Below are 24,615 nucleotides of genomic sequence, written 5' to 3'. Positions count from 1 at the left end.
CTATCAAAGTACTTAGTTTGAGATCACCTAAAGTCTCATCCAGACACCAGCACAGGATCGCACTGAGAGGAATACACTCAAATGTTTACAGATTATATCGAAAACAGAAAATATAACTAACATTACATAACAGAGACATGATTTACAAGGAAAAAAAAAACCATCTCCAAAAACTAATATCAAACATTTGACTGTTTCCCTCCCAGCAAAGGCCAGGACAAAACTGAACAATCCCATTCCAAGACAAAGACAGAAAGCCATTTGGAAAACAGATGTAAAGGATAGAAGACACAGCAAAATGACCTCCTGCCCAGTATAGGAGGCCAAAGGACCCCATCCATCAAATGGAATGAAAGCTCCAATTCAATTAACGAAGACAGACAATGTGTACATTTCAGGTTTCCCCTTTGTCGACAAAACATAATGAATAAAACACTAAAGACAAATAAGAAATGAAACAATGGAGTTAAGGAGAATAACATCTCTCATTCGTCTCTAGTGCTTCGTCATTCATTGTATTTTGTTGACAAAGGAGAAATCCGAAATGTACACATTATCTGTCTTCATGAATTAAATCGAAGTGTCCATTCCAATTGACTACTGTTATTCATATCAACTAACTGACTCAGTCAGACCAAGTATTACTGGCCATTTACATATTTGCATATCATATATAAAAAGAAAGAGAAAATCTTTAATTTTGCAAATGTCAAAAATCCTCTTACTGTTATCTAGCATTTCCAGAAGATATGTTGAATACCCATCAACGAAGGCACTGTTGTAAAAAGAGCAAAATCCCTGATTTCCACAACTCATCAGAGAACGCTTTAAAGTCAGACCCACAATGTCATAGTAGACTTTCCTGGAAAATTGAAAACACAACATGACACACCATTAATTTGTGACCCACTGTGTTGAAGCTCAGTTGATAGAATACTTGCTTCACGCACGAAGGGACCAAGATCGATCTCGAATTCTCATCTGGGAGGAGATGATATTTAATGAACTTCAACAATTCCACTTCCATCATTTTCCCCCTTTTTATTACAACATCTTGAGTGTCTGCATTCAGCATATTTTAGTCAACATTCCCATATTATCATATTTTGGACCTGAAAGCGTATTGAATATGAGAAATCATACGGGTTGGCAAGCCTACATATAAAAAAAAAAAATAAAAAAAACAAAAAAACATGAGCTTTTATATATTGTGATATCCACTTAATGTGCTCGAAGTGCTTTACAAGGGGTCCCCGACCAACAGCAACATGTAACATGTAGAACGAGACATAACGCCTGTTGGGTGATATTACAATTTTTTTCCGACAGAGACAATGTTGTTAGTGACCAGGTACTTGTTTTACACCTGAGTACGGTGAGAGAATGTGAGTAAAGAGCCTTTTCCAAGGACTCAACTATGCACCGAGCAAGGTTCGAATGCGAGTGTCATATCACTAGACCACATAGCCGTACAATATACCGTTTTGAGATAGTGAGTCACAAATGAACTTTATAACTGTTGAGTGTTCCGGTATGTTGGTTTGTAGAGAGTTTATCTCAATTTTTAATTTTTTAGGTAGCATGCAATTACTACTGTGCATTTAATGCAACAGAAATTTGGTGGGATGGATTCCACCTTTAATGGGCCTTATGGCTAAGAAACTACTCGTCACTGTCTTTGTTGTGAATGTACTTACTTGGGCCAGGTGTAAGACCCATGAAATGTGCAAATGGATCAATGGAAGAAATCTTCCTACCTTTGCCTTAAAATGATGTGTCATTATTATTATTATTATTATTATTATTATTATTATTATTATTATTATTATTATTATTATTATTACTATTATTTTTACTATTATTATTATCAACATCATATTTCTTACTATTACTTTCACTACCATTATTTCCTATCTTTTTTTTAAATCATCTTATCATTGAAGTTTAGTTGGATAAAAGCACACAACATAAGAACATGTCATAAATTCCATAAACTGCACACTGCCAGTTAAGAGTATAAAGGAGAGCCAGTCGTTGTATTCACATTAGAAACGCAAATCATACCTTTTCCAGGCAAATTCTTCCTCGATGTCAATGAATGAGAGGACGTCAGCCATTGAGATTCTCCATGACTCTCTCCAACTGGTGGATAAAAATTACAATGATGATAATAATTTTTAAAAATAGATTTTTATGACAAAATGTCACATCTTATATTTCCTCAAAAATAAAAAATAAAAAAATAATGGTAATAAAAATAATAATAATTATAATAATAATAATAATAATAATAATAATAATAATAATAATAATAATAAAAATAATAATAATATAATAATAATAATAATACTAATAATAATAATAATAATAATAATAATAATAATAATAATAATAATAATAATAATAATAATAATAATAATAATAATAATAATAATAATAATAATAATATAATAATACATAATACGTAATGAAAGCAATCAAAGCTACAAAAGTGAGATAAAAGTGAATACGAAGCTGAGTAAAGAACATTTTCCAAGGACTTCACTTTGAGACGCCTAAAGCAGGACTCAAACCAGGTACCCACGAAACAGAAGGCGAGAGTGATACCACAAGACCACAAAGCCATGGCTACTCTGAGACTACCCACAAGTCTCAACCAGATGTATTTATTAGTTTTCAATTTTGATGATCCTTAAGGAAAGATTTGAGCTTGAGAAAAAAAAATTAGATTAAAAAAACGAGATTTTATATAGTGCAATATCCACCGAATGTGCTAAAAGTGCTTTACAAAAGGTCTAAAGCCATTATCAACACTTAATATGTAGGACCAGACATAACAGAGATAATGTTGTTACCGCCCAGGTACTCATTTTACATCTGAGTGAAGTTAGAGATTGTGAATAAAGAGCCTTTTCCAAGAATTCAATTTTTCACTGCCCAAAGCGGAATTCGAACAAAGGACCTATTGCTACTATATTTCACAATCTCCCATTACCGTTTCAATATAGATTTATCATCATCGTCATCAAGGGCCCCCATCAACCACATGATCTCCTTGAGGCCGACAGATTCATACATGTGAAACACAGGAAACAGCTTAGCTGTATAGATGGTCTCTTGCTCGCTGGCCTAGGGTGAAAACAAAAATGATAAACAAATAAAATATCCTCGGTTAGATTTGTTACTTGAATTTGCTTTAAAATTGATGTCACATCATTCAGTGTGGTCACCTATCCATCTCTTGCAAAAATACCATTTTAAAACAATTCTCTCTTAATTTTTGAAAGATATACTACTCCGGAGGGAAAAATCTGAGCTATTGAAAAAATGCACTGAAATTCAGTGTTCATATAAGAGGCGAAAAAAAAACCAGAATCATCAATTAATTTTTTATCAATTATTAAAGTCCCTCAAGAATATGTAAGAGATGTCTCATCACTCTTATCATTTTGTAAAAATCAAATAGATGTTGCCTTGGGAACAGTGGCCATCTTAAAAAAAGTTTGGAGTGTCACCATTCCAAAAATACTCAATCTCAGGAAATGACTCCTGTTTTACATATAGACTTTGACTAACCTGTTCAGATCCCCAAAGATCTTCCTTGAGTATGCCTGTCCTCTTCAAAACTACCAGCCAGGGTTGGTTACAGAAAGTGGCCATGCTTTTCCATGTCGGTGCCTGAATTTATTAAAATCCAAAATATAACAAGATAATAACAACAAATGAGCTTTTTTTTTTTTACAACAAAATATGCTGTCAAGCGCTTTACAAGTAATAATGGACATTTATATAACACATTTCCACAGATTAACTATGATCAGCGCATTCACAATGTTTCATTTATTCCCACAGGAAGCCATTTGGAAAAAACTATTTCCCTTTTATACAGAATCAGATGCCCATTAAGGGTCCTTTTTGTATTAAAACTTACAATATCCATCATTGCCTGTAGCCAGGTATTCATTCATACCTTGTATTGTATGTAAAGTGCTTTACCCACAGACACAATGTCGGGACCAGAAATGTCCAAGATCAATGTCATCCATCCAGTCACTTATCTCGCTTAACAATGCTTGAATTTTATGACAAGACAAGACACGATACAGCTGAGCCACTAGACAACAATTTTTTACTTAAAACATGTAGGGGGAGAAATGCAATCTGGAAGATGCTGTCATAATATCTTTTCAACAGAAACCATAATAAAATAACTATAATAATAATATAAATAATAATAATAATAATAATAATAATAATAATAATAATAATAATAATAATAATAATAATAATAATAATAATAATAATAATAATAATAATAATAATAATAATAATAATGTTTTACCATGTATCTTTACAAGCTCATGGCGCTTAACAGTAACATGACATCATTTACTCAAACATACATTATAAAAACGTTTTAAGATCTCTCTAAAAGAATTTTGTAATATTACTGTCTTTGATATGTCTTGGAAGGGAGTTCCAGAAAGGGGGGTGCTGAATAAAAAAAAGATGGCTCACCAATTTCGCAAGTAACTTTTGGCTTCATATAAGAATGTTATTATCAGACTTCTATCATAGATTTCTGGCTCGGACATAGAAATCAAGTATTTCATTAATTATTAGAGTGCAGGTGATTCAAAAAACAATATTACAGATTTTATACTCTATAAAAGAACTAGGCCTGGAAGAAGATGATGCTCTGAACCGAGATGCATGGACATGTGGCATCCATTTTGGCAACCCTGCAAAATGCGGGATAAGCTGAAAGAAGAAGAAGAATTTATTCTATAGCCAATAGAGTTCTCTTAAATAAATGAATAAATATTTATCTTACCTTCAGATCATCATGGCGACCATGGACAGTGAAGATTTTCCTGGACATGCCCAGGGTTTTCAAGTACATGTTAAATCCTTGCACAACCATACTGTCTGGGATTTCCAGGTTTTTCTCCCTCTGAAAAATACAGAGAGAAAAAAATAGCATTCCTTAAGAATCATAAGGCTCATCCAATTAGATTTTATCTTAGTTTCAAATTTGCTTGCTACACTTTGGAAAGGATGTTGAGGAGAATTTCGAACCTGAAACCTTCCTTGATACATACTTTGTTCTGTTTGAAGCTTTTCTTTTCATTTTTTTTTCTATAATTGTTATAGTTTGTTACTTCTAAAAGCATAGTATTTACTTAAAATTTGTAACTATGTACCAGTAAGGTCGCGTGTTCGAGCCACCAACAGGCATAATTTTTATTCTCTATTGTCTTCTGGCATTTTTCTACTCACTTCATTTTCTGTAACTATGTTAATGCACAAAGCCTCCCTCTGAAAAATACAGAGAGAAAAAAATAGCATTCCTTAAGAATCATAAGGCTCATCCAATTAGATTTTATCTTAGTTTCAAATTTGCTTGCTACACTTTGGAAAGGATGTTGAGGAGAATTTCGAACCTGAAACCTTCCTTGATACATACTTTATTCTGTTTGAAGCTTTTCTTTTCATTTTTTTTTCTATAATTGTTATAGTTTGTTACTTCTAAAAGCATAGTATTTACTTAAAATTTGTAACTATGTACCAGTAAGGTCGCGTGTTCGAGCCACCAACAGGCATAATTTTTATTCTCTATTGTCTTCTGGCATTTTTCTACTCACTTCATTTTCTGTAACTATGTTAATGCACAAAGCCTACAACATTCTTTAGTTTCTGATGCGTTTTAATGGTTCAAAATGTCCACTTTAATTTGTGGTTCTGTCATCTATATTATAGAAGTATAGACAACTATTAATTATCTATATTTCTCAGTAATCAGGACAGTTTATTGGAGTATAAAGTATAACTGTAATTATCACTGCTTAGAAATATATTTTTTAAATTTAAAAAGTATACTCTTCAGAGAGAATATAGATAATCCATGAAACAAAATCTGACGGCAATAGGCATCACTCGTGTCATCCAAAGAAAGCAAATGGAAGGTTTATAATCTAAATCTGAATCTGACCAGATAAGATAATCTGTAACCAAAGAAATGACAGAACAAAACGACAGGTGATTAGGGGTTCACTCTAAGACCAATCATCTGATGAAGGCTGTCCAGTGGAAAAAAAAAAAAAAGCAAAGTGTCTGAAGTGGGACTCATGCCTGGAACCTACTCGAACACAGCTCACCCAACTTAGCCCTTGTCATTACTCATAGTGTAACTTATAATGAGAGTTCCGATAGCCCAGTGGAGAAGTACTCAATTCACAAGTAGAGAGATCGGAATTGGTCCCCTGTGCAGTCCATTTCACGATTACAACTTATAGTGTAACTTATAACAGGTGTCCCAATAGCTCAGTGGAAGAGCACTCAATTCACAAAGAGATAGATCTAAATTGGATACCTGTGCAGTCCATATCACTTTTACTACTTATAGTGTAACTTACAACAGGTTTCCCAATAGCTCAGTGGAGAAGTACTCAATTCACAAGGAGATAGATCTGAATTGGTCACCTGTGCAGTCCATTTCATTATTATTACTTATAGTGCAACTTATAACAGGGGTCCCAATAGCCCAGTGGAAGAGCACTCAATTCACGAGGAGAGAGACTTGTCAAATTTTATGTTTCTGATGTCTACACAGAAGTGATTGGTACCTCAACGGCTGGAAAGTACTTTATGATAAAGTAGAGACGTTGGGGAGCAGGCACAGGTGTAAGATGAAAATTTGAAAAGGTGTGTATGAAACAGTGCTAGACAAGGCAGAAAGAGAAATACAAGAAAAAACATCCCAAAATATCCGCCTATCTCAAGATTATTTTTTCTTGTATTTTTGTTTCAGCTCCGCTTATTACTGTGTCATACACACCTTTTCAGATTTTTGCAATAAAGTGTGTAGTCTTCAAAAGAATACCAAGCAGCCGTCAGTGTCCATTCATTCTACAAACACATCCTTTAAAAAAAAAAAAATCAAATTTTTCATTGAAAACAAAAAGTCTTTTGGGTGCATTGAAATGTCCTGGGCATTCACGGCATTGCAGCACACTCAAATGACCTTTGACATGGTGACTTGCTAAGGCCACAAAGCAGCACACTCAAATGACCTTTGACATGGTGACTTGCTAAGGCCACAAAGCAGCACACTCAAATGACCTTTGACATGGTGACTTGCTAAGGCCACAAAGCAAGGTAGACGGGATTCAACCAGTATTGCCAGTTTACCTCACGGTTACAAAGTGAATACCATTCTGATGTGCCACACTGCACCCCGACAAGACAGAAAAAAAAATTCAATAATAATTTCATTATTTAAGGAATTGAACCAGACACATTATCTATTTCTGGAAACTCTGCTCTTGATTGTCACAGATGATCTCAAAATGGCTTTATGTAGGGGTGAAACTGATACTTAAAATTGAATTTTGTGTTTGACTTATAAAATCAGAGTTGAAATAAAAGTTGCCTTAGAGTAGAATGAGTTTTATTTGTCAAACATCACAAGACTATATATACTATGCCTTAATCATTCTGAAAATTTTGACTTTAAACTGAATCTTCTTCATCTATTTCATTCTGACACAATACCAGATTGTTGCAATGTGTTACAATTACTCACTATAGTAGTTTGTTTTTTTAAATACCTTAGAAAACTGTAGTTGCAGCCCTGATAAGATAGAGTCCTTTCCAATGCTTATATGGCCATCAAGGTCACAGTGTGACACCACACACTTGGACGGAATTTTGACGCTTCCAATGATCTTACTATTGATTAGAAAGGCATCCTCACTTACAGTACCTTGGGGCTGTGGATTGAAAACAAAAATGGTTTGTTTAAAGGGTTTTGCATCACCTGTAACTCACCATTAAATCATTTCTCACAATTAAAAAGCAAGATGACGGCTCGGGTAAAACTACATACAAATCGTTCCAAAACAAGAAAACAAAGCAAACCGCCAACCATCAATTGACTTTCATTTTTCATTTTTTTAAAATGTAAGAGTTAATGTTTTTGTTTCAACGAGCATGGTACAATTTCTAATTTACCAGTAATTGTCATAACTTAAGGAATGGACCATGTTATCAGAGGAGCGAGAAGGTGTAAATGTTATTTCACAACTTCAGATCTGTCCTGCTAATGCAAAATGCATCATTCCTCGTCTCCTGAATGGGTCAAAATACAATAAAATAAACCAATCCCAACAGTTGAAACTACTGTTTGCTCAATTTTGTTTTTCCATATTGTGGCAAGTTTTCTCATACTTGCACGTTTTGGACAAAAATGCATATCAAGGATACACGATTTCATACTGGTATGCAAACCTTGGAAGCTACATTTAAGGGTATAAACGACAAAGTAGCAGCAGAAGATACAGTGAGTCACCTCCCAAGTACAATAGAGAAATCAAATATGTACATTTGAATAGCACGATTTCCATGCAAGACACACCTGAGTTGAGTAGATTTATGTGTATATAATACCAGGAGCTTGAAACAATAAAAATATGCTTATATATGGCATATATCCACTAAATGTGTCCAAAGTACTAACAAAGGGTCCAAATCCAACAGCAATACTCAACATGGGACAAGGCATGGCACCTGTAATTTTTAAATTTTTTTTTGACAAAGACAATCGTGTCATAGGCCGGGTACCTATTTAGCACCCTAGTGTGGTGAGAAAATATGAGTAAATAATAGCCTTTTCCAAGGATTCAATTTTGCAAAGCCCACAGCGGGACTTAAGCCCAGGATCTACATATGACAATTCTTACCCAAGGACACAATGCACGGGCAAAGTTTTGAAATCAATATCATCCATTATGTCACTGACCACATTTAACATCATAAGACTTTATCACAGACACTAAACTTCTCATGCTATACTCCATATGCAACAAAGGTCTAGAATTGTGAAGAACAACATGTAACCATAATTATACACTTTAAACAATGAAATACTTAGTTATGTCTATTTAATGGTTATTACTCTAAAAATCAGAATAAACATTTCAGTTTAAAAAGTACCAAAGTATCCAAAAAGGTTTACACTGCTGTATAATGACTAAACGCAATCTTACATGTTACCAAGAAAACAAAGAGAAGTCTTGGGTTTATGCATTTTTATCTTTTGACAATTTGGAGATCAATTTAATCCATTTCTAAATATTGAAAAAAAAATTTTAACATGAGCTTTATAAAGCGTAATATCCACTAAACGTGCTCAAAGCACTTTCCAACAGCAACACGTAATGGAAGAATGAGACATGACACCTGTTAGGTGATATTATATCTTTTTTCAGAGACAACGCTGTTAACGGCCAGGTACTCATTTTACACCTGAACACGGTGAGAGAATGTGAGTAAAGAGCTTTTTCCAAGGACTCACCTATGTGCAGAGCGAGGCTCAAACCCAGGACCTTCCAATCAGAAAGTGAGAATCATACTACAAGACTACATAAATCAAATAAACTTTATTCATTCATAAGGAAATTGCGTTTACAAACATGAAAAGAATTCATATTTTTTTGGTGCCAAGCACTTTACAAGGGACCCCTAGCTAACAGGAACAATTAACATGCAGGATCAGACATGACCCCTGTAAAGCGACATTACAAAATAGGGTTGGCAGAGACAACCCTGTTAACCAGGTACTCATTTTACCCCTGAGTATGGAGAGTAAAATGTGAGGAAAAAGCCTTTTCCAAGGACTCAACGTTTTATCACACAGAGCTGGACTTGAAAACGGAGACTTTCAGTCCAAAGGTGAGTGTCCTACAACAAGACCACAAAGTCGCACAATTAAATATAACATATTTTTTAAGTTACCCCAATGAAAGAGTGAGCTCTGTTTGTCCAGGTTAGACCAAGTCCCTCTGTTTCTGGAAAGTTTAGGAGCATCTTTTTGTGTTCTGAAGCATTGTCAACCATGTAGATGTATTTGCCTCCTTCTATCACACCTGTCAATGATGATGATGTTAATCATGATGTTAATAATGATAATGATGATGATGATGGCGATGACGATGATGATGATGATGATGTTAATAATAATAATGATGATGATGATGATTATGGCGATAAGGATGATGATGATGATGATCATTATGGCGATGATGATGATGATTATGGCAATACAGATGATGATGATGATGATGATGATGATGATGATGATGATGATGATGATGATGATGATGATCATTATGATGATGATGAAGATGGCGATTCAATAATTAGCTTCTGTTGTTTGAATTGCTTCAATTTTTAGTTTTTCCATTTTCATTATTTTTATGGCTCTTGAAATATTGCTAAGAAATCAGAAAATATTTAGAAAAGCTTACTCAACCGCTAACCATTTGCATGCAATTGACCACATAATATTTTAACAGCGATGAATTCAACCAGCCTTTCTGCATTGGATACATTAACTATGAAAAGGCATTTGACTCTATCATGCACAAGACTATAATTAATGTGCTGAAGTCAATAAAATTAGAAGAAATATAATATAGTGCAAATATATAGGATATGCATGTGAGCTAATGCCAGAACTCAAATTGATAAAGCTTTAGCAAAAGAATTACTTATTATAAGAGGAGTGACACAAGGGAATCCAACATCATTTACAACAGCAATCAAAGAAATTTTTCAAAAGATTAGTCTTAACGACAACAGCATTAATATAAATGGTGAATGGCTAATGGACTTGAGATGTAGAAGGCGAAATGTTTTCAAGTTTCAAGTTTATTTACTTTTAGGCTTTCACACTAACTTAATCAAGCTAATGAAGAAAAAAAGAACTTGAAAATCTCGATTCATACCATCGCAAACAATTACGTCAAGTAATCGGAATCTATTGGCCAGAGACAATTACAAATACTGATCTCTATGAAAAAAACAGGGTCCAACGTCTGAGTACAATATTAAAAGAACAGCGATGGAGGCTATTTGGTCACATCTTACGTCGCAAAGATAACATCCCACCCCAAACAGCAATGACAGAATATTTCTTTCATGGCAACAAATATGTAGGGAGACCACCAAACATCAATAGTAACTACCCTGAACCAGGATCTCTCTACAAATCAGAAATTTCTAGATTCAGATGAGGCCAAATTAATCCCTGAAGAACTAAGAAATAGTGCAGTGCCCTCCATACTAAAGTCACAACAAGATTTTGACAGCCTCAAACTCTTGCACAGGACCGTGACCAATGGAAACAATTAACAACATGAATGGAGAGAGCAGCTATACTCATTGACTAAGACTGAATCACACAATTCTCAGCAAGCATCATTCGGCCGCGAGGCTTATTACTGCTACTACTACTAATGAAGAAAGCTTGAAAAATGGGCTGAAAATCCATGATGACTACAAACTCACGTTATCATATCCATTTTGAAGGAGAAAAAAATCAAGAAAATACAAACATTTACCCACATCAAGCAATGAATATGAATGGAAGACTACAAAAAACATGAAATCAACAACAGAATGAATTTTTTTTTAATGTAATCAGAGGATTCAAAGAAATATTTAAAGATCCAATCCTTCCAATTACCTTGGAAAACAAAAGTATTTAAGCAATTTGAGCTCCTTTCAATGACATATGGATGCCAAACTGGTCCCAAACTAAATCACAAGTAAGCAAGATGAAAACAAGCCCAAGAACAGTGGATAGAGGAAAGCTTAACATCAAGTTTTAAAAATCACATAAAAAGTATAGACGCATTCACGCAATAAAAACAAGCAGGACACATAGTAATAATAATGGATATTAAATGAACTAAAATAAATAAAAGAAACATATTGAAAGGGAGACCAGAAGGAAGCTGTAAAATGACATTCGGTAATATACCGGAAAAGGAAGAAATGAAGTGAGTAGGAAAGTGCCAGAACACAACAGAGAATAAAAACTTTGCAGTGGCGATGGGGGCTCGAACCCGGGACCTTACTGGTACGACAACTCGGCCTGGCCGGGAGATCGTGACTCTACCGTATGAAGTACGACCGTGGATAGCTCATATAAATTTGGGATGAATAAATGGAATCAATCGAATTTATTCTACTTTGTCTAGAATACCTATACATACTCAAGTAAAGCCATTACTCACAAGCCTTGATGCGCAAGTCATGCAGCTCATTCCACACCAACTGCCTGGCATATTCCATATTGTGTCGACCATTTTCAGACATGCCATTGACAGGCTTGCCGTATGAACCACCTCGTTTGCCCCGTACAAAGTCCTCTTCAGACACAGAATTTGTCATTGGCAGCAGAAAGTCGTAGAACAGGGAGAGCTGAGGACACGAGTTGTCATAAATTTTGGTTGTTTTGCATTGAGGACATATAAAACTATTTAAAATGTAACAATTGTTATGTTTGTTTGTTTTTAAGGGTTTTACAGCGCTTGCGATACATTCAATAATAATTATAATATATTATGCGATACATTTAATAATTATTATAATATATTATATTCGCTTAGCACTCTTCCATATCACGAGGAAGTGTTCAGAGCCCTTTACAGGGGCATCAACAATTCAATTTGAAAAAAAAAACAAGATGCTTCTTAAACATATCTTCCGATGAATAATGCCGTAATTCTGTTGGAAGTTTGTTCCAGAGGGCTGGGATTATTCTAAGAAAGGAACGTCCTCCACATGACAAATAAGAGTTCTTTCCTTGAGTGACAAGCAATTTTTCATCGGATGGCGAGCGAAGGGATCAGGTTGTTGTATATAACTCCAATTTATCATAAAGATAAGTTGGTTGATATGTGTTGAGGCATTTAAAACACAATGTCAGAACTTTTACAATATTCACTCCTTAACAGGAAGCCGATGAAACTCTTTTAGCAGAGGTGACGCATGATGTTTCTTGCTGTGCTTAAGGACGAATCTTTCAGCATTGTTTTGAATTCTATGCAGCCTGAGTATTTAGGTCATTTCAGCACATTTCGGTCATTTCAGCACATTTAAGTCATTTCAGCACATTTAAGTCATTTCAGCACATTTAAGTCATTTCAGCACATTTCGGTAATTTCAGCACATTTAAGTCATTTCAGCACATTTAAGTCATTTCAGCACATTTCGGTCATTTCAGCACCAGTGAAAAGGAAGAAAAGGGGATAGTAAAATAAATCTAGATTGAAAATTAAAAGCACACAAGAAAAGTAAGACACAGGGAAATGGTAAAAAGTAGGGAACAGATGTAGATTCCAAGAGCATACTGTCAATGTGTAATTGTTACAAAATAAGTCAAAGCAATGTCATAAATCAAGAAAAAAGAGTGGCATTATCATTGCTGATTAATTGAAAAGTAGTCCTTTGAATAGCATGGTCAGAGGTCCTAAAATTTATCCCAGTTTCTGTATCAGGAAATGCACAGAAACAATTACTTTCTCCCCTTTGGATGGTCTATCACAAAGTACTTTCAGCCAAATTCAAGAAATCCAGCTATCCAAGCAATACTGAATGGGCCATGCCTAGGACTGTTTGTGAGTAGACTGTTCTACCAACTGGCCTATCAGGACTTCTGATTGGACAAGAGACCTTATAATAATTAAATTAAATTTAAATTGAGCTTTTATATAGCGCAATACCCACTAAATGTGCTCAAAGCGCTTTACAAGCAGTCCCTGGTAAACAGCAACATTTAACATGTAGGATGGGACATGCCGCCTGTTAGGCGATATTACAATTTTTCGGACTAAGACAACGCTGTTAACGGGCAGGTACTCGTTTTACACCTGAGAACGGTGAGAGAATGTGAGTAAAGAGTTTTTTTCCAAGGACTCAACTATGCGCCGAGCGAGGCTCGAACCTAGGACCTTCCGATCCGAAAGCGAGTGTCATACCACTAGACCACATAGCCGCACATATAATATATGAAAATTCATACCACTTTTGTTTTTTGTCGTCATTCTAAACACAATCCAAGTGTTTCATTATAGCAACAGCAAACTTTTTTTTTTTAATTTCCATGTCATTAAGCTTGAGAATAACTCAAGCCAAACAGGCCTTCATGGACCTGGGAAACATTTTGAAAAACAAACAGATGTCGTTCGGGATTAGATTCCGAGTCTTGAAGTGCTACGTGTGGCCAATCTTGTTATACGGATGCGAAAGCTGGACTACAAATGCAGAAACACAAAAGAACATTGAAGCTTTTGAAATGTGGTGCTTGAGAAGGATGCAGAGTATATCGTATACTGCACACAAAACGAACGAAGAAGTGCTAAAACAAACATACCAACAAAGGAAACTAATGCCCTTAATAGCGGATCGACAACTATCCTTTTTCGGACACATAGTAAGGAAAGATAAGAATGAATACCTGGCAAGTTGTGGAAAAATACCTGGTAAACGCGCCCAGGGGAGACAAAGAAAAACACTCATAGACCAACTGAAGGGCTTCACCAACCTAACAATCCAAGAGCTGTTTGAAAAAGCAAGAGACAGGGAGGAATGGAGAGAGATAATTCATGCAGTATCCGAAGCCTGGACCAGGCATGGAACCTAGAAGAAGAAGAAGAAGAAGCTTGCCTAATGACTTTTTTGTCCATTCATTTTTATAATATCTCTCACTAATCATTGCCAGTTCTCAATCACTCCCAGTTGTGTGGGCTCAGGCTCATCTGCTATGCATTGACAGCACGACTTCAACTGGTTAGTAAATTATTTGTCCATATTCTTCTCAGGTGTTCCAGTTTGAATTCTCAAAATATGCCTGCCCCCCCCCCCCCCCCCCCCCCCCCCCCTTCCCCCTCTCCCACCCCCAGATCACAGAAATCCAAACAATTTCAGAAGCTGATGTCACTTTTTTCTCAACACATTTGTGTAATTTGGATAAAATCGATTAGTTAAATACACAACATTATATTAATAGGCAAACTTGATGAGGATTGTTGACAACTGTACCTTGAGAGGAGGCTGCCCGCTGTCCAAGCCCATGTAAGTACAAGCGTCCAGTGGAGGTTTGGTGTAAAATGACAATAATTTTTCTGCTACTTTCTGGGACATGTAAATAAAGCCAGCAGTCTAAACAAAACAACAACAAAAAAATTATAATAAATATTTATGAAGGTTACATCATTCAGAGAAGATAAAGATAATTCTGAAACAACAAAATGTTTTTGTTTTGTTTTTTTAGATAACAGATGAAAATATTTATATATTTCTTTAAAAATTTGGGACAGATCTTGCTAGGCGAATGCAAGGCATTTTACTTTCTTTTTTGTTTTTAAAGACAAACAAAATAATAACAAGGTGGAATGCAACTATTTGATAACAAGGGTCATAATAACAATAGTGGAAGCTATAAAAATATTGGCAATGATGCTGGAAGGAACAATATCTACAAAAACAAGAACAACAGTAAAGATAATGATGATGTTACAGAAGATGGTAATGAAAATAGTGAGTAGTAGTGATAAAGATGAAGATAATAATAATAATAATAATAATAATAATAATAATAATAATAATAATAATAATAATAATAATAATAATAATAATAATAATACATTACGACTTCTCTGTCCTATTGTGTTGCAGTATAGTCGAATTTCAGAATATGGAAAGAGAGTAAAGGAAAGAGGACAAAGAATGAGAAAGGGAAAGACAGCGAGGGCCAATTATTATTATTAAAAGAAATTTGTTGCCACAAACTGGGATAAATAGGCACCAAACTTACACCTGGTATATTTCCATCTGGCCTTGTCAACAACTCTAGAGTAGACAAGTCCGCTTTAAACAGGATGTCGTCAATGTAACCCTAGAGAGAAAAAAAAAATTGAAAATAAACACACAAGTAAATATACGGCTGAAACTATTGTACTTTCAACCGGTGATAAGCAATTGTAACTGTCTAACACTACAAGAAACCATTATTATATTATGTGTAATGTAATAATTTATTTATAAAGTTCACACAATCTACATACTGCTTTAAGGCACTACACATACAAAGGTAGTAGGTAACACAAAATACATATACTATTTCTATGCAAAAGCTCAAAAGCCTACCAGAAATGAAGTGTTTTTAAAATTTTCCTAAAATTGCTACGCTGCTCAGAGGCCTTTTCGATTACAGTTTAATTTGTTCATGCTTTTGGGGCGCCCCGACAGAGAAATAATTTTTTTCAGCTAGAGATGGTTTACATGTGGGAACATGAAATAATCATTCATTTTGGGATTGGAGTGATTTAGCAGGTGTATCTATACAATTCAAGAGGCCATGAGAAAAAAGATGGCACTATTTCATTTAGGCATTTGAACAAATTTGCAGTGGTAATAAACTTGAGCTCTGTTGGCCTTTAGTTCTCTAGCAGGTGTCTGAAAACACATGAAACTAAAACAAGGTGAACAAATTTTTTCAAGCTCATATTTAATTAATTGTTGTACCTGTGGCGTAATGGATAATGAGACAGCTAACTTTGATCTTTAAGGCCATTTACCTCAAATCACAGATGAAGCACCTAGTCAATATGTCCTTTTGCATTTTTATCCTCCCCTATCCACAGAAACCAACCCATAAGAAAAGAGAAATATAAAAGAAGTAGCCTCTAGAAAATTCAGGATTTTTACTTAAAAAATCAGTTTTATCCCGAGGCCAAAAGTACGGATTTGCAATTATATAAAACAAAGAACAACTTCTTATGCTTAAAATTAAATTATAACTTAATTTATCCACTCAGATCCTAGGTGCAGTTGAGAATTTTTTATAACCCCCTGTCCACCCAGAAATAATTGGGTAGCTGGTTCTGATAAATCTGGCAGAAAGTACTTTGCGATAGACCAGCATCCTATCCAAAGGATAGCAAGCAAAAGCTTTTATTTGTTTCGTGCTATAGAAATAAAATCTGCTCCACGGGCCTTATGACTCTGAAGAACAACTTTATTTGACAGATACTTAGTTTTGATGCCTAATTCTGTCCATTTTGACTAGATATTCAAATGTTCTTCAATTTATCCATTCTGACATAATAGCAGATTGCCACATTAAGTTACATTTATAGTTACAGACCTGCCTATATGAAAAATTTTTAATTGGTAATTTTTAGGAGAAAAAAAATTGAAGTCGCTATTGTTAACTTCCAAAATAAACAATTTACCTTCACCAGGATTATATACCACTTCAAAATCCTTAAAATTATGCACTCTGACAACAACTTTCATTTTCAATAAGTTTCATTGACTAAGAGATGCTCGTGAAGTTATGAAATTGGAGCCAAAATTTCGTAATTTTATGACATTTTTTGTAATAGTAGGCTGGTCAGCAAAGAATGGACGAGATAATACCTCTGAATTAAGAATACATGCTCCGTGGTCTTTGAGGACTTTTGGTGGAAGAGGAATGGTGATAGCACACACGTCACAGTCTTGGAAGGAGGAGTGAAGATCTGAAAAAAAAAAATAAAAATAAAATAAAAAACATTGAAGGATGACATTGGGTGCACACACAAACACTCTCTCTCTCTCTCTCTCTCTCTCTCTCTCTCTCTCTCTCTCTCTCTCTCTCTCTCTCTCTCTCTCTCTCTCTCTCTCTCTCTCTCTCTCACTCCCCCCTCCCTTCTGGATGGTAGTGGTGGTGGTGGTGGTGGTGATGATGATAGTGATGATATAAATGTAGTGGTATAGGTGGTGGTGAAGATGATGATAATGATGATGATGATGATGATGATAATGATGATGTTGAATACATGAATACTCGAAAAGGATGCATATATACTTTTAATACACACTCACTCACACATACAAACACAAGTACACACACACACACACACACACACACACACACATAAACAAACACATATAAACACCCATACCAAGATGAACAAAGAGACTTACCAACTGTGTCTGGTATTGAGATAACCATGTCTGTACTGCATACCCACACCCCTTGCGTGGTAAGCGTTGATAACTGAGGTGTAAAGATACAACATTAGTCATAAGGTGGAAGTGACAGTGATGGGTGGTGGTGATTACACAGGTAATGATGACGGTCATAATGAATGTATGATGATGGTTGTGGTGGTGATGATGGTGGCAATGTTAGGGTGGTGGTTGTGGTGGCGTTATTGGTTCTATAAATAAAAAAATAATCCCAGCCAATTACATAATTCCTTTTCGACTGCACAGTGTGGTGTGGATTTGGTATGACGCTTGTAAGCCAAAGGGTGTTGTCCTGCTTTATAAGGCACAATGTTGAGTCCTTTGAAAAGACTCTTTACTCACAACACTTTCTCACTATAAGTACACATTCACTGACAGCGTTGTCTCTATCGAAATACAATTATAAATAGCAATGCTTTTCAACCAGGTGTATTATACACCACAGGATGTACCAATCTTTTTAAAAGATGTAAAGGCTAACCCACACCAGAGACTGACTCAGACGACCCGGCATTGCCGTCCTCTGCCGTCTTCCGGATAAAGACATCGGGCGCAGACAAAATACTAAGAATAAAGAGAAAGCCGCTAGACCTACCCATACCAAGCTCAAAAAAAATAGCAGAAAACGTCGGGTGCATGGTGCTATTCTCTTTATTCTTAGTATATTTTCGGTGCCCGATGTCTTTATCCAATGCCGGGTTGCCTGAGTCAGTCTCTGGTGTGGGTTAGCCCTAACACTTTGATGGGGTGTACTGGGGGTGTGCAACATACCAGCATAAAATAATATAGTCACTCTACAAAAGCAACTAACTATATATAATGGAAATACCATGAGTGGATTATGATACCATATTTATCATCCCAACGATGCATTCCTTTTCCCATTAAGATTGATGCAATTGTGTACGAGTCCAAAAAAAAATTTGATAAGCACTGCCTTAAAGGGTTGGCTTGCATTACATCCTACCTGCCTGTGCTGTTGGCTTGGGACCCCATGTAAAGTGCTTTGACCACATTTAAAAATAATGCATTATATACAGGCTCATATTTTTCCGTTGTTTGATTTCTTTTTTCATATAACTTCACCAACCTTGTCAGTGACGATGGATAGGATAAGGTCTATATTGCAGACAGGGGCGTCAAACTTGGCACATTCTCTCAAGGCAGGAAGAGTTAAAAATGGACGACTGCATGCTTCGTAAGAATAAAGTTGGCCCTGAAGTTAACAAAAAAACAATTTTAAAATACAAACAGAACAAGACAAATATACGGTAATGCCTAGCTGTAAGGTCCCTTTGCTTTCCAACTAACCTTGCTGCAATAAAGAAATATATATATATATATATATATATATATATATATATATAATATATATATCGTATTAAATTCATGATAAATATATCCCTTATATTGCCAAGCTATCCCAAAACCTGACAGTAAACTGAGGTTGTATGAAGCTTTGCAGTTTATAAGCAGATACTAGACTTCCGACCAGTTGGGAAAGGTTCGAATCCCATTGTAACTGACCATTTTATATTCAAGAAATTGGAATAGTAGTACCTAAAACTTGTTATTTGAAACAATAAGGCATGAATAATTATGAGTCTTTTCGTGTAAACACCAATAGTCTATCAAGGAATAATATCAAGTAAACAAATATGATATTTCATAGATTTTTCTTATAACCTTGATGACATTACAGTATGAGAGTAGAAATCAGAAATAACAGTGAGAGTATCTATGCTTTATAGAGCCTGAAATTGTTCTGAAAATTTAAAAAGTGGTAAAAAGGCTGAAACTGATCTCCTTACCGTGTGGCAAATAAGAATGTTTGAACCGATGAGAACATCAGGATTGACAACCTGAAATGAATGTTATTAAAAAAATACATGACAAAAATGTTTTTTATTGTCCTGGTACTAAAATTAAAAAGGTTATCTTTTATTATTTCAATTAAACTTTCAACAATTTAATAGTAGACAAATCTACAAATGTTACAAATTTTCCAACTGGTGAGGTCAGAATTATTTGTATAAATAATAACTTCTTAATGAAAAGGGGGGGAAAAGGGCAGAGTACTCGCTAGATTATAGCACACTCTCAGTGTGAAGCTTAGCAACGTAGTGTCTCCTGTCCTAGAAAATATCATACATGAGTCAAAATAATCACTTTCATTCAGCAGGGTGGCTTTTGATTTTTAAACTAAACATTATTTTTTTTAATTCCTTATCCTGTTTAATTTGATTTTAAACTCCATTATCTCCACATTATTCATTCTGACTTTATACCAGATTGACACTCTGGGTCACATATGCGACCTATAGCCTAAAAGCAGTACTTATGTCGGGGTGTACCCAATGCTTAAAAGAAACTTCAATATCGAGATGACCAGAAATCTGAAACACCGTCTGAAAATGGTATTATTTCGGGATGGACTATTCATTGGATATTGAATTTAAAGTATTTAATATGAAACTTTGGTTTAATTTATATTCAATTCTTGATAGTGGAGAATAAATACAATGTCTTGCATTGCCAAAGACCTGAAGTTCTTATTTCTTATCATTTTGATTGTAAATTCACTTTTCAGGGATCCAATTCTTCCCGACATCATTCTGTTTTGAGATGGTGGGTTGTCACTTTTTGTCACTGTATATCGATGGTCGGCAGATCAAACCTAAGAAGTCTCAATTTTCATGATCAGCAGATCAAACCTCTGAAGCTTTGTGACCTAATTATTGTTTAATTTTGGGCGGATCAGACATCTGCATAAAAATCGGGACTTCAGAGGTTTGATCTGCCCGCCCATCATCGATAAACTTATTCTTCTCAATAACACAGAATAACCTAACCAAAGTTTCATATCTATGACAATAGATTCAATTATCAGCATTTAAACCATCACGACGTAATACTGCTTTGTGTCGATGGGTCAAGTATATAATTCACCGTGTCTATCTGGTAATAAGTTGGAATGGACAAGATAAAGAAACTTGAGTGTTAAAATCAAAATGGTCAGAATATCATGAAATAAATCTTTTTTTAAATTTTAAGTCACTCTCCTATCAACAAGGTGATTCAATTAACTCAAGTTTTATAAGTTAAGCTTAAAAATTTCATATGAAGCATCAGCTTCATCCCTTTTTAATTCTGTTTCAGAGGCATTTTCGCACCAAGATGGCCATGTTGTTACAGCCTTTTAATATAAAAATGATTTCTTATTATCAAGGATGGGAACAAATTTTGTAAAAAGATCAGATGCCCATACATTGTTCCCAAATACAACTATTTATTATAAAACTAGAGCATTTACATTGCACAATATCCACTAAACGTGCTCAAAGCGCTTTACACAGTGTCCATAGCCAACACTTCACATGTAGGATGAGACATGATGCCTGTTAAGCAATATTACAATTTTTACTGACAGAGACAACAGTGTTAACAGCCTGTACTCATTTTTCACCTGAGCATATACCTGCCTACTTGAAAATTTCAAATTCAGTAAGAAATACAAAATTCATCAGTAATTAATGGTCAAATTTCAGTTATACTAAAGCAAACAAAAATAATGATAGATACACCCTTTTATATAAGTAAAATAAAACTCCAAATGAATGACAACTTTTAAAAAATGTAATCCTACTAGATCTAGATGTCTATCTACCAGTATTTTAAAACATCGAATCTAGAAATAGATTAAGATCTATCACAATCGATAAAAAAGGTTAAAATATGATCCAGAACATAAGAAAAATTCAAACTTCAAATCAGCACTTTGTCCATTGGTAAAATCAACGTTGCGACCATTTGTATCAGTAATATCTCTTCTATTTCGTTAAGTCCGTAATTGTCCTTACACTTCCGTAACAATTACGGATGGTCCGTAATAATAGGCAGGTATGGCTGAGTATAGTGAGAGAATGTGAATAAAGAACCTTTTACAAGGATTCAACTATGCGCCACTCAGAGCAGGTCTCAAACCCTGACTTCCGATCCCAAGGCGATAGTCATACCACTAGATCACACAGCCGCATATTGAGTAATGCAACAGAGTAGGTATTCCTAAAGGTACACTACAGGAAAAGTAAACGGCCATGCAAAGTCAAATAGCTCCTCCCCCCTTCCACCCAACTCCTCTCCCACCAAAATAAGAAAAAAAGGAAATCTACAATTGGGGACAAATCTGCAAATTCCCATCCCTGTATTTTGTTTTGAGACTTACAGAAAATCCTTTTCGAGCACTAATATACTCTGTAACAGTGAGCAGAGCGTTGATAGTAGCACCACCGCTACCAACTTCAGATTTAGGATCCTCCACAACCAATAAAATAACATTCTCTTCGATTAAACCTTTCTGTTGACGAGCTTCTAATTCTGAAGTAAAAGAATATAATAGAGGGTGCATGCTTAATCAAAATAGAATATCAGTGTGACACAGAACATGTAAAGGAGGATGGGGAGGAAGAAGAGGAGGAACAGAAGGAGGAGAAAGAGGCGGAGAAAAAGAGAAAAAGAAAAGATGTGAGTGAAAAAAAAAAGATTTTAAAAAAGTTTGGAATACAAAATTAGTTTTCATTCATACAAGAATATTCAATCCTGTGAACTTTTCAAATGCAAACATAAAATTTTGGTTGATGATGATGATGATGACATTGAAGACAATGATGATGATGATGACGACGACGATGACGATGATATGATTTTAAAAATGATTTAATCTTCCACAGACAGCTTCTTGCTAATATCAAATTACCGTTTTTCAGTGTCAGACTCCATGATTTGTTTGAACATGTCAACACAATAGCATCCCAGCTCAGTGACTTTTTTGAAGCTGAGTTGCTTTTATCCATGATTATATTTGAGCTTCCACTGCAACGATAAAAAAAAAATAAAAATGAACTTTTGTAGAAGTAACACAATATTCACTAAATTTTCTTTAAAAACTTTCCAAGTGGTCCCAAGCCAACAGCAACACCGAAAATATGAGGCCAGGAGAGGCTTTCCATAAGCTCCTCGTAATAAGGGAAACAACCCAAGTATTCCTTTAACTAACCCTGTATATAAAAAATAAAACCTAGTACCTTTGACTAATAGGAAAAACAAACACCCTAGCACCTTTATTAAGACTTGTAACTAACCCCAATAGAAAAAAAAATCCACTGAGCTCAAGCTAACCCTAATAGAAAAATAAACCCTTACGACTGCTTTGCACTACCTTTCAATACTTCAATGACAAAATGGTGGCAGAGAACCAAAACAATGATCATGTTAGGACATTTTAAATTTTCACTAATCTATCAAGGTTTTTTCTTGAGTTTTTAAAATGCTACTATATAGACAAATCGGATAAATAAACACTTGACAAAAGATCCACTGTAAAAATACTAATTGAAAGAGATGCTACCCCTTGGAGCTTACGGAATTTCTCCCGAGGCCAGACATGATGCTTGTAAGGTGTCATGACGATTTTTGACAGAAGCAATGCTGTTAATAACATAACATTAATTCAGAAAAGTGAGTGGAGTCGGCACTTATGTTGATAATAACAAGAAATGAAGTGAGTAGGAAAGTGCCAGAGACAATAGAGAATGAAAAATGTTCGCTGCGATGGGGGGCTCGAACCTACAACCTTACTGGTACGACAAGTCCGTCTGGCCAGGGAGAGTGTGGCTCTAGTATCTGAGCTATCCACCACTTTCCTACTCACTTCATTTCTTGTTATTAGCCATATATTATATAGACATTGCAACGGATTTACCATTGCCATTACCATGCTCAATGCATACAACAATATTTCAGCAAGTTTTATAGAATCAAACTTCAAATTTGCACAGTACACTCCATAGGCTCCTTTTATACAACAAGCACACTTACAATTTCGGTCACAGCCAAATAACCTGTACTCATTCACTGAGGCCTGAGGATTCACTCCTTAGTCAAATGGGTAAGGTGTAAAAAATGCTTTCCCTTTGATAGGGACAGAAATACTGTCACCCTTCAAGTCATTAATCAAGCCCATTATATTGCCTGCTTTGGCTTTGGTTTCAAGACATAAGTCATGATTAGAGCTTGACAGTGATGAAGTGATGTCGATGTGTGAGGGCTGCGTTGCACTTTGCATCAAGTTCTGCAGGACTTCCCTTCGTAGTCGTAGTTTCTTCACTGATTCGCAATTCACGTCACTTTTATTTTTATAAAAGACGTTTCAATAACCAAAGAGGCTTACTTACATAGTTGTGATAACCAATCGATATTCTCAGTTAAAGACCTGTTTTTATTATCTCTAAATTTATAATCGATTGTATGAGTAAATATATATGTGAGTGAGCAGATTATTTATCATTACAGGTGACGACCGGTAAGGTTTTCCAGAACTACTTACCGGACCGGATAAGCAAATCTGGAAAACCTCATTGTCATTGTCATCACATAGCTTTTGGGGCGATTAGATAGTCGGGAGGCCTTCCGAACGCTCCTACATCCCCAGTATTCTTCTTTTTTTATAATGTTCTAGAAGGGGGTTTGGGAGGGGGGAAACTTTTTTTTTAAGTCTGCCCCCCCCCCCCCCCAAACCCCCTAACTATAGATAGAATGATAGAACATTATAGATATAAAAAAAAAAAATTTTTTAAGAATACTGGGACGGGGATGTAGGTGTAGGAGCTTTCGGAAGGCTCCCAGATATTCTTACTGTGATTCTTACCGTGGTCCTGTGTTAGACTAGAAGCATCACAACTTTTCATTTGT

At 35.2% G+C, this 24,615-nt stretch overlaps 1 protein-coding gene across 4 annotated transcripts in view; it reads right to left on the bottom strand.

Moving 5' to 3' along the window:
* Nucleotides 1-24,615, bottom strand: part of LOC144977338 (L-fucose kinase-like) — a 43,729-nt gene that overhangs the window by 13,198 nt on the left and 5,916 nt on the right. The window contains exons 1-18 of one of the 4 annotated variants that reach the window (XM_078922426.1): nucleotides 24,572-24,615; nucleotides 22,622-22,737; nucleotides 22,091-22,242; nucleotides 19,677-19,727; nucleotides 18,956-19,081; nucleotides 17,821-17,893; nucleotides 17,272-17,372; nucleotides 15,665-15,745; nucleotides 14,890-15,009; nucleotides 12,081-12,267; nucleotides 9,796-9,926; nucleotides 7,611-7,772; nucleotides 5,281-5,319; nucleotides 4,835-4,954; nucleotides 3,577-3,678; nucleotides 2,996-3,129; nucleotides 2,065-2,142; nucleotides 726-862 (exon numbers count right to left, since the gene is read on the bottom strand). The exon at nucleotides 24,572-24,615 is cut by the window's right edge and continues 107 nt beyond it. In XM_078922426.1, coding sequence (XP_078778552.1) covers nucleotides 726-862; nucleotides 2,065-2,142; nucleotides 2,996-3,129; nucleotides 3,577-3,678; nucleotides 4,835-4,954; nucleotides 5,281-5,319; nucleotides 7,611-7,772; nucleotides 9,796-9,926; nucleotides 12,081-12,267; nucleotides 14,890-15,009; nucleotides 15,665-15,745; nucleotides 17,272-17,372; nucleotides 17,821-17,893; nucleotides 18,956-19,081; nucleotides 19,677-19,727; nucleotides 22,091-22,242; nucleotides 22,622-22,718 — 1,891 coding nt within the window. In that variant the 5' untranslated portion in view covers nucleotides 22,719-22,737; nucleotides 24,572-24,615. The remainder of the gene's footprint in view (nucleotides 1-725; nucleotides 863-2,064; nucleotides 2,143-2,995; nucleotides 3,130-3,576; nucleotides 3,679-4,834; nucleotides 4,955-5,280; nucleotides 5,320-7,610; nucleotides 7,773-9,795; nucleotides 9,927-12,080; nucleotides 12,268-14,889; nucleotides 15,010-15,664; nucleotides 15,746-17,271; nucleotides 17,373-17,820; nucleotides 17,894-18,955; nucleotides 19,082-19,676; nucleotides 19,728-22,090; nucleotides 22,243-22,621; nucleotides 22,738-24,571) is intronic. The other 3 variants (XM_078922425.1, XM_078922428.1, XM_078922427.1) reach the window with 3 other exon arrangements.

This window comes from Berghia stephanieae, chromosome 7 (assembly GCF_034508935.2).
Source record: "Berghia stephanieae isolate SIO BIC M18660-M18661 chromosome 7, UCSD_Bste_1.3, whole genome shotgun sequence".
Lineage (NCBI taxonomy): Eukaryota > Metazoa > Mollusca > Gastropoda > Nudibranchia > Aeolidiidae > Berghia > Berghia stephanieae.
This window is presented reverse-complemented; position numbering and strand designations above follow the sequence as displayed.